The following is a 20,049-nucleotide window of genomic DNA, read 5'->3' as shown; positions in this document are numbered from 1 at the left end:
GTGTGGACACCCAGCCTTCAAACCCAAGCTCTGTCCACATCCCAGCAAACAGCCACCCCTTGGCCACTACTCAGGCACCACTAGCAGTTGGCTTGGAGCAAACTATAGTCTATGGGGGGACACAAGTCTTTGGCTCCATGGACCACTTATTTCATGGGGAGGGGCACAGGCAGACAAAGACCAGGCATAAAGGTGGTCCTGGATTTCAGGGGCAATCATCCAATTTCTAAATTGATCAGCTCTGAGCTCACCATGGTAGCCCAGAAAAAAAGTTTGCTGCCATCATCAACTGACTCCTGACATGATCATCTTCATGAAGTTGCTGTTTTTAAAAAAACCAACCCAAGAGCATCATCCCGCCTTTGCCTCCGGGCAGAATTCCGCTGGATCTGAAATGCTGAACCCCATCACCCTGGACTGTGTCCTCACCGAATCAGAAAGAAGAAAGAAGGTCCCAAGAAGAGGGAACTGTTTTCACATGAGAAGAGAAGGTGATGATAACTCTTCACCCTGGAGAGAACAAGGATAAGGGCAGAAAGAATGAGAACCTGTCCTATCCTTTAGTAAAAGAGGTGGATGCAAATGGACAGACGGACCCCTCACATTCTGGAATATTCTCCCTAGGAAGCACTTCTTCCAGTTTGAGGAAGTTAGATTTGAGATGTAAATTATTAAAGCCACTGCACCCAACAAACAAATGGAGCCTTTTCACCAGGGAGGAAATAAAGGAAAAGAAAGAGAAGTCGCTCAGTCATGTCCGACTCTTTGTGACCCCATGGACTGTAGCCTAGCAGGCTCCTCTGTCCATGGGATTTTCCAGGCAAGAGTACTGGAGTGGGGTGCCGTTGCCTTCTCCAGGAGGAAATAAAAACTGAATAGAATTCGGTTCGGGAAGTGGAACTGGGGGACCATAGTCAAAGAGTGTCCAAAGGCAACATCACGAATGACCCCTGCTAGTGATTCAGTGCCATGGTCAGAGCAAACAATGCTGGCGCCATGGTCTGACCCAAGGAGGCCCCATCAATCTTTACAGTTTTTCACATTTGTTTTTTTGTATCTTTATGGCTTTGTAAGTTGAGCTAAAGCCAGCATCTCCCAAGTCTTTCCAGTGACCCTGAATGCTTGCCTTTGGACAGTGGCTACTGTCCACTTTGAAACTAAGGTATTTACCCACCCATTCATTCATTGAGGATCCACTGGCTATCAGCCTCTGAGTGCATGTTTATTCCTTCCCTATCACTTATGATTTTCTTTCAGATATCACACCTGAACTTCCAGGTAATTCTCTCCACTACTTCCTCCAAGTACAGAAGTAGCCAGACCCTTTTTTCCCAGACTCTGCGTCCCTTTGAAATGTTATCCTCTCCAAGGCCAAGTGCAAATCCTTCCCAATGTATATATTCAGATGTCCTCATTTTTTTCATTTTACAGACTTTCCCATAGGGAGACCCCTAACACAGGTGTTCCAAGAAGCAGATGCCAAAAGGGTTAGTAAATATTGAGGGATTTTGGACTTCCCAACTAGTCTAGCAGTTAAGACTCTGAGCCTCCAATGAGGGTTTGATTCCTGGATGGGGAACTAAGATCCCCTATGCCTCGTAATGTGGTTAAAAAAAAAAGTGTAAGGATATTACTGGGAGAAACACCTGTGAGAGCAATGGGGTGGGAGAGGCAGGGAGAGCGGTCAGACTGTGATGAAGGTGTTGACATTAAAAAGATGCACGACATGAGAGTTGTGACTTAAGTTTTATTTGGGGCAAAATGACTGCAACCCGGGAGACAGCACCCCAGATAGCTCTGAGAGACTGCTCCAAAGAGATAGTGGGGGAAGGTCAATATGTGTGATTTTGGTCAAGGGGGAGTTCATGCAATTGAGCACCTATTTTACAAAAGGTATTTTTCTGCTAGTTACAAGGAGCCGATATCACCATGAAGGGATTTATTGCTTTTCTAGATATGAAGAGATGCAAGGATTGAGGTCATGAAATCAAGTCCTGAAAATATCTATCTAAAGACCTGTTCCACCAGTTTTTCTGGAGCACACCGTGCCTCATTCTTCACCCTGAGCTCCCTTCTAGGCATCTCAAAGGTCAACAGCTGCAGCAATACTGGATTCAATCTCCGCAGAAGCAGATGTCAGATGCCCTTGCATGCGTGTGTGCTAAGTCACTGCAGTGGTGTCCGACTCTGTGCAGCTCTATGGATTGTAGCCTATGTCCATGGGATTCTCCAGGCAAGAATACTGGAGTGGGTTGCCATGCCCTCCATCAGGGGATCTTCCTGACCCAGGGATCGAAGCCAAGACTCTCACGTCTCCTGCATTGGCAGGTGAATTCTTTACCACTGGCAGTAAAGAATCCACCTGCAACATGGGAAATCTGGGTTCAATCTCTGGGTTGGGAAGATCCTCTGGAGGAGGGCATGACAACCCACTCCGGTATTCTTGCCTGAAGAATTCTATGGACAGAGGAGTCTGGCAGGCTACAGTCCAAGGGGTCGCAAAGAGTCAGACACGACTGAGTGACTGAGCCCAGCACAGCGCCACCTGGGAACCTGGCAGATGTCCTTGGCAAGCACCAGCTCACGGTTGACCCAGGTCTGTCCCCAGGTGAAGGAGGAAGAGCAGGAAGGTTCAAGGACAGACCAGAGAGCGCAGCAGCGGGACCTCAGTCAGCGATGCCCTGGGGGCTGGAAGTCTGAGAGGCACATTCTCAAGGTCACCCGAGATACTGATTAACTTGGGTTGAAACAAGATTTCCTTTATGCTTTCATGCCGTGTTCAATGGTTTCACTAGGAAATCCAGAGTTTGGGTGTGTGTGTGTGTGTGTGTGTGTGTGGGCACATGTGTACGTGTGTTTAGAAGGAGCCCACTCCCACAGCCCCGTCCCACTCTCAGCCGCCCGGTCCACACTCGCAGGTCCTCAGCCCCCTCTGTTGCTCCCTTTCAGACCATCCTGGTGGGGGACAGCGGCGTGGGGAAGACATCCCTGCTGGTTCAGTTCGACCAGGGCAAGTTCGTTCCGGGCTCCTTCTCAGCCACCGTGGGAATCGGATTCACAGTAAGCACTCTTGGGCTCGGGGGCCCTGCTGGGCCTCTGACAGGGTCCTAGCAGGAAACAGGTGGACGCTCGCACTGGGTCATTCAGGAGGTTTAATAAAACAGCTATTGGCCGAGGTGCAGGCAGGGGGTGGGGAAACCAGGAGGGATGTGGCAGGGCCCTTGGGCAGTTTAATGGCATCCAACCCACCCCAGGTCTGAAGAAAGAGAAGAGAGAATGGTCAGCAGAACCAGGGACAGAGGGCTGTGTGCAGAGGGCTGGCCTGACCCCAGCAGTGGAACACAGCCACCGTCGGAGCCCACCCAGGAGGCAGCCAGGGCAGTAAACTGTCCCCTGCCCCACGTTGCTCCCCTCCGGCTCCCCGTCCATCTCCTTCTCGGACCCCCCATGACCAAAGACAGCTAGAAGGCAAGGGAGCATCCTGACATAGACACAGGGCAAGAAAAAGCCTAGAGAGGCAAAGAGGTAGCTTAAAAGTTGCACATAAGTCCATGGGACTTCCCTGGCGGTCCAGTGTTTAAGACTTTGCCTTCCCGTGCAGGGGTTGCAGGTTCGATCCCTGGTCTGGGAGCTAGGGTCCCGCATGCCTTGCGCCAAGAAACCAGAACAAAACAACAGAAGCAATACTGTACCAAATTCTTTACGTTGCTGTTCAGTCACCCAGTCGTGTCCAACTCTTCGCAACCTTATGGACTGCAGCCCGCCAGGCTCCTCTGTCCGTGGGATTCTCCAGGCAGGAATACTGGAGTGGGTTGCCATTTTCTCCTCCAGGGGATCTTCCTGACCCAGGGATCAAACCTGTATCTCTTAATCTTCTGCATTTGCAGGCGGGTGGGTTCTTTACCACCAGTGACACCTGAGAAGCTCTTTATAAGACTTTAACTTATTTATAAAACTTTTAAAAATGGTCCATATCAAAAAAAATATCTAAACCTGGCATTGTCTTGTGGGTTCTAGGGCGCTGGCATGTCAAGGATTAAAGTTCAGGTTTTCGCACTCTCTCTCTCCCTGGACACACCATGGGGGATAAGCTCAGATTAAGGAAGCATCCTCAGGTTTGTCTATTCTTAGCCCCTCTGCAGGCCACAAAGCGCTTCCTCTAGCCCACATCCTTATTTCTCTCCACTTTCACTATGCCTGCCAGTGGCTGGCAGCGACCTTGAATCATGGGGAAGCCTTTGGAAGGATTTTCAACCCTCCCTTGGATGGCGGCAGGCAGAAAATGGCCTTCTTTAGGGGTCCCCAGAATCCTAGTATCCAGAGATGCGGAAGGACCAATGTCATTTCTTGGGCAGCATGGGTGTTTGAAAGGCCAGCCTCCTGGACCAGACAGAGCACTGGGCCTGGGAGGTGCTGGGACACAGCAGAACCATGCTGCTGGGAAGAGAGAGGGGACACCCCCCCACACAGAATCTGGACTTGACCACTGGGTCACCATGCAGAAGGCAAGGGACCATGATGGAGCAGAAATGAGAGCCCGGCCAGGGTATGCGCCTGGGCCTGAAGTTCAGGCTAAAAAACCAGCACCCAAGGCTCCTAGTGCTGCGAGGGGCGGGTCCAGGCCTCGGACCAGGGTGCCAGGAAGCCGACCAGGAAAGGGGTGCCAGGCATCCTCCACCGCGGGCCCGCGTCACCTGCCCCTCAGCGTGCAGGGCACGTGTGTGCCCACAGCCACCCTCCTCACTCACTCCGTCCCCGTCCTCCCGCGTGTCAGAGGGCAAGAGGCAGAGAGGCGCTGGAGGGTGGGGGAAAACTGATTCCCGCTCCTCAGAGGCACAGGGGTGGGACCTCCAACGTTCGCCACCAGCCTGGTGAGAAAAGCCCGTGTGAGAAGGAAGAAAGGGAGTGGCCAACGGCGCACGGGCCGGGCCCTCCCTCCCTCCTGGGCCTTGGCTGCTCGCTTGGCCCAGTTCACACCTCAGGACAAACCCACGGGCAGCTTCTGCTGCGTGAGGGCCTGGGGGCCCGATTCAGGCCTGAGTCTGGGGTCTCCTGGGTCACGTGCATGGCCTGGGAGCAAACCGGGCACACCCCCTACCCCTCAGCCCACACTGGCTGTAGTGATGACAGCCTGTGACAGGAGCCACACTGAGGACACTGGTGTGACTAACCCTGGGCCAGACGCCACTGCCCAGCTCCGCACCAAGAGGCCTGCAGCGGTCACTGAGAAAACGTCCGTCTCCTCCACAAGCCCCCTCCCCACTCCTCTGGCTAGCAGCAGGGACCTTCCACTCGTTTCCTTCCCAGAGACGGGTCTCCTTCCAACCCTCTGCTCAGACCAGCTGGATCTTTGCCCAGCAGCTGAAGTCTCCCACGTCCTCTGACACAGAGGCTGGAGGCCACGGGGGTCTCCTCCCAGTATCAGTGGTCTGGGGGGCCCCAGAGAGCTGGGCTGCCGGACACTCGCCTGTCCACCTGTTGTTTGCACATTAACTTGAAACACTGCTGACAGCTCGTTGTTGTTAAGTCATTAAGTCGTGTCCTACTCTTTGCGATCCCATGGACTGCAGCACGCCAGGCTACCCTGTTCTTCACCATCTCCCTGAGTTTGCTCAAACATGTCCATTGAGTCAGTGATGCCATCCAACCGTCTCATCCTCTGTCGCCCCCTTCACCTCTCGCCCTCAATCTTTCCTGGCATCAAGGTCTTTTCCAATGAGCTGGCCACGTGCATATGTCCTGTGGTCAGCCCTGGCTGTGGTCAGAATTTCTGGTAGCTGGTGGGGGTGGGTGGGTGTCCTGTTGACCCAGCTCATTAGGCTGAGTGGAGCCTGGGCAGCAGGAGAGAGGAGGAGTCCTTGACCTTCACTTTAAAGGAGACAGAGGTGGGGAATTCCCTGGTGGTCCAGTGGTTAGGATTCTGCATTTCCACTGCGGGAGACATGGGTTCAATCCCGGTTGGGGAAATAAGATCCCACTTGCCGCATGGCCAAAAAAAAGTTAGTAATAATAACAATAAATACAGAAGACAGACGTGAGTGGGGAGACCACTGGGATCTGCCCCCAGGCCTCCTCCAGAACCTCTGAGCTCACTGCTTCCGGAAGTGGGACCTGCCCAGGTCCGGGTAGATGGGTCTCAGAGCAAAGTCTTCTCCAACTCCTCTGTCATCAGCTCCACCAAACTGGCGGCAGAATCTTGCAGATGAGTTTACTGGGGTGCTGACACCCACAGGGTTCACACGGCAGTCTCCCCAGCCAGCCCCCTCCCAACCCAGTCAGGTCTCCTGGCTAAGTGATGTCTCAATGTCCCCTAAACTCTCCAGTCTTGCCTGAACACAGCTGTAACATTCAGCTTCCTAAAGCCTCACCCCTGTTCCCCACCACTTAGCACCATCAGTGGCTCATCTACCTCCTTCCAATAAAGTTGGAATCTGTCCTCTGCCAGCCAAGGTCTGGTGCAGTTCAGTCTGGTGGTTTTCAAACACGCGGGTAATGCACATAAAAACCTCCAGTTTATCTGCAGTCGTGGATCCCAAGCTCACCCACACACATGTGGGGACCTGTGGTCAGGCACCTCGGACTCTGATGGAGGTATTCCCCCAGCTCTGGGAGTTTCTTGCCGCCCACTCTGCTGAGTCCTTCATCTCCTCACTGCACACAAAGGCCCTCCTCTGAACAACCATGACCTGGAGGTGTCACGCAGCATCATCACTTCCGTACGGGAGATCATGTGGGGTTGTGGGGTGACTTGTGTACAGGAGGAGGGCAGGGAGATTGGTTAGGGGTGAAGTGTGGGGTGTGTGCCTTCTGGACTTGGGGGTGATGAGAGGGGCTGGGGTCACTGAGAGACACTGTATTCAGAGGGTGATCTCTTCCTCTAGGGAAGGTGTGATGTGGGGGTCGGTGAGGAGGGTGCTTGTGCAGTGATGTGGTGTGCGTGTTGGGGAGTGGTGTTGAGTCATCTGTGACCGTGAGGAGGTGAGACATGTTTGGGGAATGTGAGATGTGTGTGTTTGCGGAGGGGGTAAGGCATTGTGTGTTTACGGTATGATATGAAGTGCACCTGTGTTCACTGATAAACGTGCATGTAGAATGATTTGAGGTACTTACATGACTTGAATTGCGATGTGCGTGACGTGAGCGGCGTGTGTTTCTGTGGCCTGGGTGGTGTGTTTGATTTGAGGGGTGTGCATGAGGTGTGTGCATGATGTAGGGTGTGTATTTGTGGTGTGAGCCATTGTGTGTCTGTGGTGTGAGTTGTCTGGTGTCTGTGACGGGGTGACAGGTATGTGCGTGTCTGGGTGTGAAGTCTCTGTGATGGGGTGTGACGTGTCTCTGGGTGGTGTCATGTGAGGTGTGTGTGTGTGTGTGTCCGTGGTAAGGTGCTAGGAGTGGGTGGGGTGACGTGTGCCTGGTGTGAGTACTCGGGGAGATGCAGGCTGCCCCAGTGTGTACACAACACTAGAGAGGCCATCAGGAAGGCTGGACTACCCAGAGGTTGTGTCCTCCATCCACTCTCTCCGCCACCCCTCCTGCCTAAAGACACTCCCCATCTCTGAATGGGCTGTGCGTCCTCCCTTTGGGGCAACACCTCCCTGCCCAGCACCCCCTAGTTCTGAACATCCCTGATGCCACCTTCACTTCCGCCTCCCTGGAGGCTGCCCTTGAACACCCCACCTGAGGGGACAGCGTGTGACGTCCTCTGCACACAACACCGCCCAGAGGCCCCAGACCCGGCAGGCCACAGATACGGCCCAGAGGAGTCCAGCCGGGCCTCTCTGCCACGTCTGTGGGCTTCGTGCCCCACTGCCGCCAGCCCGCCCAGAGCGGAGATGCCGCAACACAGGCTTGTATTTCTCCACCATGTCCAGGGCACCCACACCAATGGGCAACTTTCTCCGTCCCAAGCCTGCCACAGGACAGAGAGGGGCTTGCTGAAGCCTACACAAACCACAGCCGGAGGCCAGGAATCAAGGCGTGGGCAGGGCCACACGCCCTCTGAAGGCTCAAGGGAAGGGCCCTTCCTTGCCTCTTCCAGCTTCCAGTGGCTCCCGGAAACTCTTGGCATTCCTTGACTCGTAGCTGCAACACTCCCAGCTCTACGTCTGTCTCCACAGGGCCATTTTCTCCCTCTGTCCTCTTCTTAAAAGGACACCATTCACATTGGATTAAAGTCCCACCCCCTCCTCCCTAGACAGCGTATTAAAAAACAGAGACACGACTTTGCCAACAAAGGTCCGTCTAGTCAAAGCTATGGTTTTTCTAGTAGTCATGTATGGATGTGAGAGTTGGACCACAAAGAAGGCTGAGCATTGAAGAATCAATGCTTTTGAACTGTGGTGTTGGAGAAGACTCTTCAGAGTCCCCTGGACTACAAGGAGAGCAAATCAGTCAATCCTAGATGAAATCAGCCCTGAATATTCATTGGAAGGACTGATGCTGAAGCTGAAGCTCCAATACTTTGGCCACCTGACACGAAGAACTCAGTCATTGGAAAAGACCTTGATGCTGGGAAAGATTGAAGGCAGGAGGAGAAGGGGCCGACAGAGGATGAGGTAACTGGATGGCATCACTGACTCAATGGACAGTTTGAGCAAACTCCGGGATATAGTGAAGGATAAGGAAGCCTGGTGTGCTACAGTCCACAGGGTTGCAAAGAATCAGACACGACTTAGCAACCGAACAACAACCACCTCTCCTCTAAGACCTCATCTTAAATAATTATACCCGCAATGACCCTACTTCCAAATAAGGTCACATTCTGAGTTACTAGAGCTTAGGACTTGAGCTTCTCTCTGGGGAGGGGGGAACCACAATGCAACCCACATCAGCCTGGCTGGCAGAGGAAAGCCAGAGAGGACCAGACCACATCCCCCCTCTCCTTCCTCCTCAGTCATCACCCTCTCGGGCTGAAACCCTCTCGCCTGCAGGGTTCCCATGTGAGCCCTCAGGACAGTGAATGGACTGGGGCGTTATTTGCAACCAGCGCCTGTGACACCCAAATAGCAGGCAAGAGGGCACATCAGCGGGGCTCTGTGCCTCCTGCTCGAGTCCCTTCCCATGTGGTAGGAGGTCGTGGCACACCCACTTCTGGAAAATGGCCCCTGGGACTTCCCTGGTGGTGCCATGGTTAAGACCCCGCAGTTCTAAAGCAAGGGGCATGGGTTAGATCCCTGGTCAGGGAACTAAGATCCCACCGGCTGCACTTTGAGGCCAAAAACAAAAACAAAAATAACAGTGCTCCATGGAAAATAGCTCCAGGTGATGCCTAAAGTTACAGGGCAGGAAGCAGGTGTACACGCAGTCCCCATGAGGCTTATTACGGTCACCTGTAAGCCAGGCCTGCCCCTTGCCCCTCACCCCCATACCTCGGTAAAGAGGTTCAGGGCCCCTGCCCCTCTACGTGCCCCTCACCCAGACCCTCTGTAAAGTACTCACCCTGTTCCGTGGGAACCTGACTGCACTTATGTAGGATTTGGGATCAGGTAATTGAATGGTGGGATGGCATCACCGACTCAATGGACATGAGTTTGACTAAGCTCCGGGAGTTGATGATGGACAGGGAGGCCTGGCGTGCTGCAGTCCATGGGGTCGCAAAGAGTCGGACACGACTGAGCGACTGAACTGAACTGAATTGAATGGTTAGCCCAGGCCAGGGCCCCTGAACTCTGCTCTGGGCAACCCCTGGACACACTCTTAGTCTCTGTCAACAGGAGCAGTGGGGTTCCTGGGAGGTCCTGGAGACTCAGCTCAAACTGATTCACAGCTTTATGAAATCATTTGGTACCAGACTTGAAGACCTACTAGGTGCCAGAGGGGAGAAGGCAATGGCACCCCACTCCAGTAACTCTCGCCTGGAGAATCCCATGGACAGAGGAGCCTGGTGGGCTGAAGTCCATGGGGTCCTGAAGAGTCGAAGAGACTGAGCGACTTCACTTTCACTTTTCACTTTCATGCAGTGGAGAAGGAAATGGCAACCCACTCCAGTGTTCTTGCCTGGAGAATCCCAGGGATGGGGGAGCCTGGTGGGCTGCCTCTATGGGGTCGCACAGAGTCTGAAGCGACTTAGCAGCAGTAGCAGCAGCAGGTGCCAGAAGGGAGGGCCACACGTGAATGAGGCTAGTCCTGCCTTGAGGAGCACCTGGATTGGGAAGTGTGCCGGGAAGGCCGCCTGGGAAGGCTCTCCCGGCAGGGGACATTTTGGGCACAGCCCAAGAGGTCAGGGGGGGAACAGGGGAAGTGTCAAAGTCCAAGCACCCGCCAGGGGCCCAAGCAAGTGTGCTGCAGAGTGAATACCCATCGGTCGGTAAACACAATTACATTCGGATGACGTCGAGCTAGGGCGACTAGCAAAAGCGAAACTGTCTGTGAGCTGAGCTCAGAACGCAGGCGTGCTCTCGAACCCGGCACCGCGAGGCCCAGGGGCGTTTCCAGGCTCCCCGGACCCCGCCCCCAACTCACCCCACGCCAGGCACCTGTGGACCGCGGGCCGGATGGAGCTCGGGCGTCGCCTGCTGGCCGCGCTGGGCAGCCACAACCCGGGCGCCGGCCCGCGGTCCCAGTGATGCCAGACCTTCCCCAGAAGGCGGGGTCCCCAGGGACAGCTCCCCGTGGTACCCTAACCCCGGCAGCTGGCGACCTTGGGGAGCGGTTCTAGGCTGGATTTGGCCTACACCCTCCGATTGGTGCGGCTCTAGGGGCCTGCCTGCCCCCTCGAGAGCTGACTCTGCGGTCCTGCGCGCCCCCGCGGGACAGCCAGCTCCCCGCCAGCGTTGTTCAGGTGGCGGAACGGAGGGAGGAGCCTGTCGGGGTCCCGGCCCGGGGCGGTGGAGGGGAGAAGAAGCGGGCGGAGCTTCAGGCGGGGCGGTTCCTGCCGGTCCCTCGGCCGCCGCGGGCCCCAGCTCACCTCTGGTCCAGGGACATGACGGGCACGCCTGGCACCGCGGCCACCCGGGATGGCGAGGCCCTCGAGCGCTCCCCACCCTGCGGGCCGAGCCACGATCTCACGGGCAAGGTGGGTGGGCCCCGCGCCCAGCGCTGGGGACTCCGGTGCCGGCTCTGGGGGCCGCCCCTCCCCGCGCCCTTCGCTCCTAGACCCTCCCGGCCCCGGCTCCTCTCTGGCTGCGTCTGCGTTGGACTCATCCCATTCCACACCCCCAGCGCCCCCCTCACCCCCGGGTCTTCTCAGAGTAAGCGGGGGAGGGTCGAGACAGCCCCCGGGGCCCACGCCAACGTCCAGGGATCTGGGAGAGGGGAGAGGAGCGTAGGAAGTACTGAGTGACTCCCCACCCCCCGAGGACCCCAGCCCCATTTCCCTCTGCCTCACTTCGGCCAGTGCGAGCCCCGGGGAACCCCGGGCTTCTCGCTAGCCCCTGAGCCCACAACTCTCCCAGGGCACAGGCACCCCCAAGCGCTGGGAGAGACTCCGAAAGGACGTCCCCTGACAGCAGGGGAACGTGCGCGTTAATGCCCTTCTCCCGGGGTGGACTAGGACGCCAGGTGCCCCCAGGTGCGACCCCTTCCCCTCCCACCCCTGCAGCCAGTTGCTCACGCCTTCTTCTGGGAGGATGTTGCTAGCCAGAACAGTAGACTCACCTGGGAATTTTTAGACCCTGAGAATGTTGGGAGCAGTTAGGCACTGGTACCCCAACCTGGGAGAGTTTAAGTCAGCTCTCTGGGCCTGGTTCCCTCTGTGGGTGGCCCTGGAGGAAAGAGGGGGGTTTGCGGGTGGACACTGAGCTGTCTGCCCTTCCTCTGCACTCTGGGAGCAGACAGGTACCGGGATCTCTGAAACAGGGAGTCCAGAGCCTCCACTCTTCCTCCGCAGGGTCAGGGAGAGATGATGAGGGGACCGGCCTGTCTCCTGCGGCATGACCTTGAAGGAGACCTGCTCTCTCTGTGCCTTGCTTTCCTCCCTCCACCACCCCCACCCCCTTCTTTCAGGGGAAGCGAGTCCGCAAGTCACCCGCCCAGAGCCGTTGAGATAGGCGTCCCCGGTGCGGGCTGCAGGCAGGAAATGGGCCCCCAGTGTGTTCAGGGGAGGGGGAGCCGCTGAGAACCAGTCCTGGGCCATGGGGCACTGCCTGACCTCCTTGCTTGACCAGCCAGCTGGGTGTTTGCCTAGGAGGTGGCGAGGCTGGGCAACTGTTTGTGTTTGGTGGACTTGCCTGGCTGGGTGGGTGGCTGGCATCGCTTGCTCAAGGCAGCTGTGGTCTCTAAAGTACACAGGTGCTTGCCTTCCCTCCCTCTCTCCCTCCTGCCCCATCGGCTACTGGTACCCAGGAACCAGGGAGCCATGCAGGCTCCAGAGAGCGCTCTAGCCCCCAGCCCACCATCTGTCCCTTGGGGCAAGTGGGCTTTTGTGGAGAGTTGGCCCCAGCCCCCTTCATACCTGAGGCCTGCCAAGGAGACTGAGTCTTGGATGGTCTAGGAGGAGCCTGGTGGAAGCTCCTTGGGAAGGGTTAGAAAGGATGAGGCCACAGGCAGGCAGCCCCCACCCCTGGGCCACGCTTCCAGAATCTCAGGTGGTTCATGCCAACATTTTTGACCCTAGCCACTAACAGACTCTAGAAAGGACTTCAAGAAATCATCCATCCTTCCTTCTAACCACTGTGGGAACTGCCACAGAAAGGTTAAGGGATCTTCCCAAAGTCCCCCAGTCACCCACGTACAAGCCGGGACCCCAGCCTTCATGCACCATTTGCTCAACTGCCCATCTGTCACCAGGTTAGCTACTCCCATACCCCATGGTCACAGCAGGAAAGCCTTTGGGCTCCATGGTGAAGGTCAAGGCCCCCAAAGGAACTCAAACCTTAGTCCCTGGCTCCACCCATTACGCATCTATTCAGCCAGTTGGAAAAAATTCCAGCTTTGGGTCTCAACCCCTGTTCTCTGAGTTTGAGGAGTGACAGGGCAGAGGGGTCCCCTCCCCATCCCCACCCTACCCCATCCCCAGCAGAGAGGAGCAGAGACTGGCCAGACAGTAAAGGGGCAGACACACGCCCACACTCCCTCCCGCCCCCCACCCCCCCTGCAAGCCACTTGTCCCACTTGGGAGGTTACTGCAGAAAGCATTTCAGGCCAAATGTCTCTCTGCCTTAGTATAAATTTCAGCCTTCCCTAATTCACGCAAGGCTTTTACAAACAGAAAATGTCATTAGGAACTTCCAAATAAAGGTGACCAAAAATAAAACACTGGAACGCGAGCAATTTTAGAATATGCCTTGGCAACTGACAGAGGCCTATCCGCCTCAGATCCTGATACCCTCCCTTGGGTGGGAATCCCTGGCTGAAATATTAATGCTTCTCCTTCTGGCACCGTGGCCCCACCCACGTGTGCACGGAGGCATGGAACACACAGCAAAGGATGGGATCCCGGCATGGCGTGGAGCGGGGCAAAGGGGGCCAGAGTCTAGACGCACGGAATGTGGTTGTTCTCGGGGCCACCAAGCACATTTGGGGACCTCTTGGTTCCGGGGTCTCAACTCGGGCGTCCCGGAAGCCAGATGAGGGCAGGAGGGTCCGAGGGAGCTGCTCCAGCAGGAGCCCAGGAGAGTGGAGGAGAGCAGGAGGCGGCAGGCTTTCCAGAAGCAGACGCCCCCTCGGGGCTCAGCATCCTTCCCTGGCCCTCCCTGGGAGCCCAGAATCTGGCCCCAGTGCCCCATTAACTGCCTCTGCCCCCACCTCCTAGGTGATGCTTCTGGGAGACTCAGGCGTCGGCAAAACCTGTTTCCTCATCCGATTCAGAGACGGGGCCTTCCTGTCCGGGACCTTCATAGCCACCGTCGGCATAGACTTCAGGGTGAGGTGGCTGCTGGCTCCTCCTCCCAGCGGTGAACCAGGGGTCACGGCTTCAGGCACGGGGGGGAATGGGGGGTCTGTCCTCTCCCCCCTGCAGGGACCCCTCAGGTCTTCAGTGGCTCACCATAGAGGTGGCCAACTTAGAGGTGTCTGTGCTGGTGGGGCTCCCTGCCCCCCTACAGAATGAGAAATGAGAGACTGCATCTTAGAATCCTGCCCTGAGCAGGGCAGACACACCCCACACCCCCCACGCTGCGAGCCGGCCCCTCGGGCAAGACGTGAGGTCAGTGCCCGGTCTTTCTGGAGCTCAGGGCAGCACAGCAGAGCAGGAGGCTGGGGAGCTGGACTGGTCCTATGGGGAGAGAGCAGCGGCCAGCATCCTGCCCCCTCACCGGGGTGAACCCATCTTGGGTTGGCATCAACAGATTGGCATCAGGGTTGCTGAGCGCTCTGAGCGCCACACAGCCCCAGGGGCCAGGAGGGCTCAGGCTTAACCCTGGCAGTGGGGCTCTCAGAGGCCGGGTGCCTCCTCCCAGTAGGAGGGGAAGCCTCACCTAGCGAGAGAACCAGGGGGCGACCAGGGCAAAGACAGCCCTGCAGATCTGCCTGCTGAGGTCTCCGAGATGCTGGTGGGCACCTCACCTCGAAGAGCTACTTCACAGTGCTGAGGCTGAGCCCTGGGAGAGGCAGACAGAAGCAGGAAAGAGGCAGGAACACCCCCGCCTCCAGGGCTCGGCCTGTGTGCCCTGCTGAGCCCTGGAGGGGCGGGGCCGGGCACCTTCTCGGCTCCCTTGCCTTGGTGTGTTGTGGACAGACGGAGTCCACAGAGGAGGGCTGCCTGGGGACAGAGTCCCACTGCCCTGATGGGGCGATCTGGCTGGAGACATCTCCGGGGCTCAGCAGACACCCTGGCACCCTGGGGGAGCAGCCAGACAGGATGCCTGCTGCCGTGCAGGACTCAGCAGGACGCAGAAGCCAAGCCGCCTCCCCCGCCCTGAGCACCCACCTCTCCCTCTACCCTTCTCTCTTTCAGAACAAGGTGGTGACCGTGGATGGTGTGAGGGTGAAGCTGCAGGTGAGACCAGCGGCTGGAAGGGCTGGGGTGTCGGGGAGGGGGGCCGTTCAAGGATGGGGGCGCCTGCCCAGGCTCTTCATCCACCCACAGGAGGCCCGCGGCCCTGCCCTCAGCCTGGGGTAATTTCCTGTGGGGCCCAGGAGAGGAAATGGCTTTTGTTTGTTTGATGTCTGCAGAGAAAGCCGTTCCCAGGCCCCTCTCTTCTGTGAAAGGCAGCAGCTCCAAGTGCCTTCAGACAAGCTTAGGCTTGCTGCAAATCCTCCCTAGTGTCACGGGCCTCACATGCTCTAGGAGGCTGGACACCCCTAATCCCTTGGCTTCACCACTCAGGGCAACAGCATCAGACGAGCTGGAGAACTCATTAACTCGTTAACCACCACCATCTGGGACGTCACCAGGCGCTCACAGGCCCCTGAGAAACCAAAGAAAGAAACCTCTCACCTCCCACACCTGGTACCACAACAAGGGTTTTCTCTGCCCAGCACAGTGCCTGCCCACTTCTGACTGTTTGTCCTTCCCTCCCTAGATCTGGGACACCGCAGGTCAGGAGCGGTTCCGCAGCGTCACCCACGCTTACTACCGAGACGCCCAGGGTAAGGGCAGTTCACCGCTCCCCCAGCCCACTTGTAACAGTCACCCTTCTGCCCCAAGTCCCCCCGCCCCGCGTGACCTCTCTCTCCCCCTCCAGCCTTGCTCCTGTTGTACGACATCACCAACAAATCTTCCTTCGACAACATCCGGGTAGGTTCTCCCTACCCCACCACTCGCCACTCTCGGGAGCCAGCAGGGCAGGACTGCTTCCTGCTCTGTGGGAATGGGTGGAGCCTGGAATACTGCTGCCTCCCTAAAAACACTCGAGCTGTGACTCAGAAGTCATAAACTCCTCGTGGGCAGCTGATTGGCATGTGGGCATGAAGGCCAAGCAGGCTGTGTGCCACCTGCTTTATTCCTGCCTGTGATTCATGAGTGCACTTCATGACAGCATGTTCAGAAAGTCCCCAGCTCCACCCTGGACAAGAGCTCAAGGGGAGAGCCCAAGCAGAAAAAGTCTACCGTATATATGCAGCCCAAGTTTCTAGAAAGTGACTCAGGCAGACAAAAATGAGTGGATCTGTCCTCACAAGCAAACTATCCAGTAGTCGAGGCAATAATTCAATAAATATAAGCACTGACTCTGTGCACAGTACGGTGAAGGTTTCACGTGCTCTCCGACCTCAAGAGGTTGGCAAGCAAACCGGGGAAACCAGACATATAGAGATAAAACACTTACCAACCGGATGGAACCCATGGCATCCCTACTGCCTCCTCCAACCCCATGGGCATGGCAGACAACTCTAATCGATCACAGTATTTTTGATCACCGAGCCATTACGTGCGTGGCCTTAGAATCCTCTACAGGGCACTCAAGGAGAGTGCTGGTGACTAGAGCTGATCTAGAACATAAAGCCTGTACCTCCCCTATCTTCCATAGAACTGAGAGTTACACTGTAAGGGGTTTAGAGCTATTCAGGACTGGAGAGAGGCCCGAGCAAAGATGCGGGAGAGAGAAGGCCCAGGGTATCGTGTTCAGTGATCGGGGGCAGTGAGTAGCCCAGGAGGATCCAGAGGGGAGAAGCAGGGAAGGCCGGGGGAAGAAGGAGAATGGCTGCGGCTCAGCACGCCCTCTCTCACAGGCCTGGCTCACTGAGATTCACGAGTACGCCCAGAGGGATGTGGTGATCATGCTTCTGGGCAACAAGGTGAGTGGCTCCAGGGCAGGGTCGGCCCACCCTCCCCCACAGCCACCAGAGTAATTGCTGGACATCCTGCCAGCAAAGGACCCTTTCCAGCCTCCAGTTCAGAGGTCAGACCTATCTGCAGGCTTCTGCCCATCTCACCTGCCCTCTTAAAGCTTTGGAATTGGCCCCCTGCAGGGAAAGGTAGAGCTGTTTCCTGAGTAGTCCAGGAATGCCCAGCTACTCTGTTAGATCCTAGGGACTAGATACATGGATGAAGATCTGAGATGGGAGAGGGTTAACCTCAACTACCGCCATCCCTTTGAGGCTGGTCACCACCCCTTTGCCAAGCAGAGTAACCCACCATCTCTCTAAGTTGGGGTGAGATCCCCCTGCTGGGAGCTAAGAACCTGAGGAGGGGGTCCTGGCCCCGGGGTGGATCAGACCACCCGCAGTGCCGCAGGCCACCAGCAGAGGGCAGGAGGTCCTGCTCCCAGGGCAGAGAGAGGGGCCGGCTTGGGGTCAAGGCGTCCTTCCCCCAGAGTGACCCACCTGGGCTTGACAGGCAGATGTGAGCAGTGAAAGGGTGATCCGCTCAGAGGACGGAGAGATGCTGGCCAGGGTAAGTGACTAGCCGGGGGGCGGGAGAGAAGGGATGGGGGCAGCCCAAGACTGGCCACGGAGCACGCTCTCCCCCTGGCAGGAATATGGAGTTCCCTTCATGGAGACCAGCGCCAAGACGGGCATGAATGTGGAGCTAGCCTTTCTGGCCATTGCCAAGTGAGTGCTGAGCCGGGAAAGAGAGCGTGCAGGGCAGGGTGGCGCCATCTGGGATCCAATGGGGCCTGGCCCCTCGCCCAGTCCCTGGGTCTATCTACAGCCTGCATTCGGAGGCCGTGGGACTGGGGCAAGGCTCAGCTCCCCACCGGCTGCCCAGCCCACTTCTCCTTCCTCTTCAAGGGAGCTGAAATACAGAGCCGGGCAGCAGGCGGATGAGCCCAGCTTCCAGATCCGAGACTACGTGGAGTCCCAGAAGAAGCGGCCCAGCTGCTGCTCCTTCCTGTGAATCCCGAGGGTCTGAAAGGAAGCTCCTGCGCCCCCAGACCTGGCTTCTTCTGAGCGGCTGAGCCAGCGGGGAAAGAGTTGGGGGACCCACTGCACAGCCCCTCCAGACTCCTGCCCCTCCCCTAGCTCCTGGAGCTTCCCTGCATCCGCAGGGGAGGGCAAAATATTTATCTTTCATTTTAATGACACATAACTTAATCAAAAGGGCATCAGAAAAACCAAGCCAGAGAGCTGGTGGTGGTCCTTTGGCCTTCTAGTACTAGCACTTAGGGGCCTGGGCCTCCCTCCTGACCACCAGGAGGGTGGTACTGCTCCAGCTGAGCACCAGGGGGCACTGATGCACTTCTGGGGCATAAAGGGAAATAGTGACACCCCCCACCCCCACACCCCAATCCTTCAGCTGGCAAGAGGCTGAGCAAACCCAGGCCTTCATTTCCTCCAGCTCCCCAGAGAGCAATCTTCCCCAATAAAACAGAGCCCTTGTGCTGGGAGTCAGACCAAAGCCTCTGGGAGATAAGAGACGTGGGGATTAGGCAAGAGACCTGGCTCCCTATGGGGAGATAGGAGAGGAGTAGCAAAGATTAGGTCTATCTGTTTGGCTACCTCTGGGCTTACTGGCCCCCCTTCTGGGAGGTGTACCCCTTTTCCTCCAGCCCACAAACACATGAAGGCACCTGGAAACACCTGGTTCCTGTTCTCTGATCCTCAGATCCCAGAGGAGCCCCTCCTGCCTGAATCCCTGGCCTTATCTTTCTACCTTTCCATCTATGTCTCCAGACACCTAAGGTTATAGACAGGAAAAGGTTATTCTGGTCCCAACTCTTTGGCAGGTATGCAGCCCACAGGCTACTTCTTCGAGCAGCTCTAGTGCTTCTACTGGACAAAAGAGCCCAATAAAGAGAAAGCAGAGAAAACCCTGATCCTGGCGTAGGCAGGAGGCAGAAGTGAGCAAACCTCACGCCATTGTGTAACCCCCAAACCCAAGTGCCGCCTCCTCCCTGACCTCCTTCATTCCTTTTCTCTCAGACAGACAGACAGACCCACGGACCTTAGAGCCCAAACTGCTTTATCTCCCTTCTAACTGAGCCAGCTTAGGGAGTAAGAGGTCCTCCATTTCCGGGTAAATCAACGCATTGTATGCAAAACAAGGTCTGGCTAGTAAGATCTGGGTGGGGAGAGGGGCTGCAAGGAGTTTCTGTGGCGCCAAGGTCACAGGCCTCCCCAAGCCCTGACCCCAACCCTGGGACGAGGTCAGGAGCTGTGCAGATTATGACCTAGAGACACCTTTACTCCGGCTCTGTACACCAGGGGCTGGGAGAGGGGTGTGTAAGGTACGTATTGCCCATTTCTCAGGCTGCTGCATTTGCTTTCAAAGCAGAAATCTTGCTCTTTGAGCAAAGTCAGCAGCTCCAACTCAGGCCGATAAGGAAGCTCTCCAGGCGGAGCAGGGAGGAGCCTGACCTTGCAGGGTTCTTCTGGGGCCCAAGGCAGGTTGCAGGGATCCAGTCACATGGGCTGCTCTGGGCCTCTAGCATTTGTGTTTTCCAGCATTAAATGGCATTATTTTGTGGAAAGTACACCCTGTCCACTGTTTCTTTGAGGTGGACACGATGCGGGGGTAGGGGGAGGGCGGGGGCAGTTCATGTTGAAAGGATCGTTGTTGCTTGTCACTAACTGCCAAAATCATTTGATCCTCATCCTTCAATGTCCACCCCTCCCCCAAACTGGTCACCTCACCCTTAACAGACGGTCCCCAGCCTCTGTGACCAGCCTCTCATGTGAAAGTAGGAGCTGAAAGAAGGTTTATTATCTCACGGTCCTAATCATTTTACTTTCTTTGTTGAAAAGCGCCAGGGCTCCTCTGTACCCAGAGATCGGCTACCAGACTCGGACCTGCCTCTCCCCTCCCCCACCTCCCTAGCCAAAGGCTGACGCCGATACACCGTTGACCCTGGGTGGCCAGTCTTCGCTGGGCAGTCCCACTGAAGCCTTGGGCGCTCTGCTGGACCTTCACACTGTCCCAGCGAAGATCGGAGCCCATACCCCTACTAGCAGGTGCTGGGACAGCGCCAAGCGCCCCACAAACAGGAAAATATTGTTATTAGAACAACATTTCTCTTGGGTCCGAGGTGAGCCTGGACCACAGTAAAACTGTGGGGACCTCGCAGCCCCGGAGCCGGATTGGTTTTCCTAGCAACAGTCGCCCCCACTCCACCCTCACCCCCCAACTGGAGATGAACACTTTGGCAGAAGGCTGTTAAAGCCTCAGGGTCCTTTACCCGAGGGTTGGCGCGCTCAATCCCTGACGCAGGTGGTGCTGGTGGCGGGGGGGAGTCAGAACCGATCTCGCGAGCCACCCTGCCCGGTACCAGGAACTCCCCCGCCCCGCACCCA

The 20,049-nt window shown here is 56.7% G+C and overlaps 1 protein-coding gene across 2 annotated transcripts; it reads left to right on the top strand.

Annotated features, from left to right (window-relative positions):
* The first annotated feature begins 10,824 nt into the window (after positions 1–10,824).
* Positions 10,825–19,232, top strand: RAB37 (RAB37, member RAS oncogene family). Of its 2 annotated transcripts, XM_061144907.1 has the most exons (9): positions 10,829–11,014; positions 13,691–13,801; positions 14,834–14,875; positions 15,402–15,468; positions 15,564–15,616; positions 16,549–16,614; positions 17,156–17,212; positions 17,294–17,370; positions 17,551–19,232. In XM_061144907.1, exons 1-9 carry the CDS (start codon positions 10,922–10,924, stop codon positions 17,654–17,656), a joined length of 672 nt encoding a protein of 223 aa, XP_061000890.1. In that variant the 5' UTR covers positions 10,829–10,921; the 3' UTR covers positions 17,657–19,232. The 2 variants fall into 2 exon arrangements, with proteins under 2 accessions (XP_061000891.1, XP_061000890.1); XM_061144908.1 differs by lacking the exon at positions 13,691–13,801 and having other exon boundaries at positions 10,825–11,014.
* Positions 19,233–20,049: the final 817 nt, after the last annotated feature.

Source organism: Dama dama, chromosome 5 (assembly GCF_033118175.1).
Source record: "Dama dama isolate Ldn47 chromosome 5, ASM3311817v1, whole genome shotgun sequence".
In the NCBI taxonomy this organism is placed as follows: Eukaryota; Metazoa; Chordata; class Mammalia; order Artiodactyla; family Cervidae; genus Dama; species Dama dama.
Note: the sequence above shows the minus strand (reverse complement) of the source record. Positions and strands in the feature narration are given on the sequence as shown.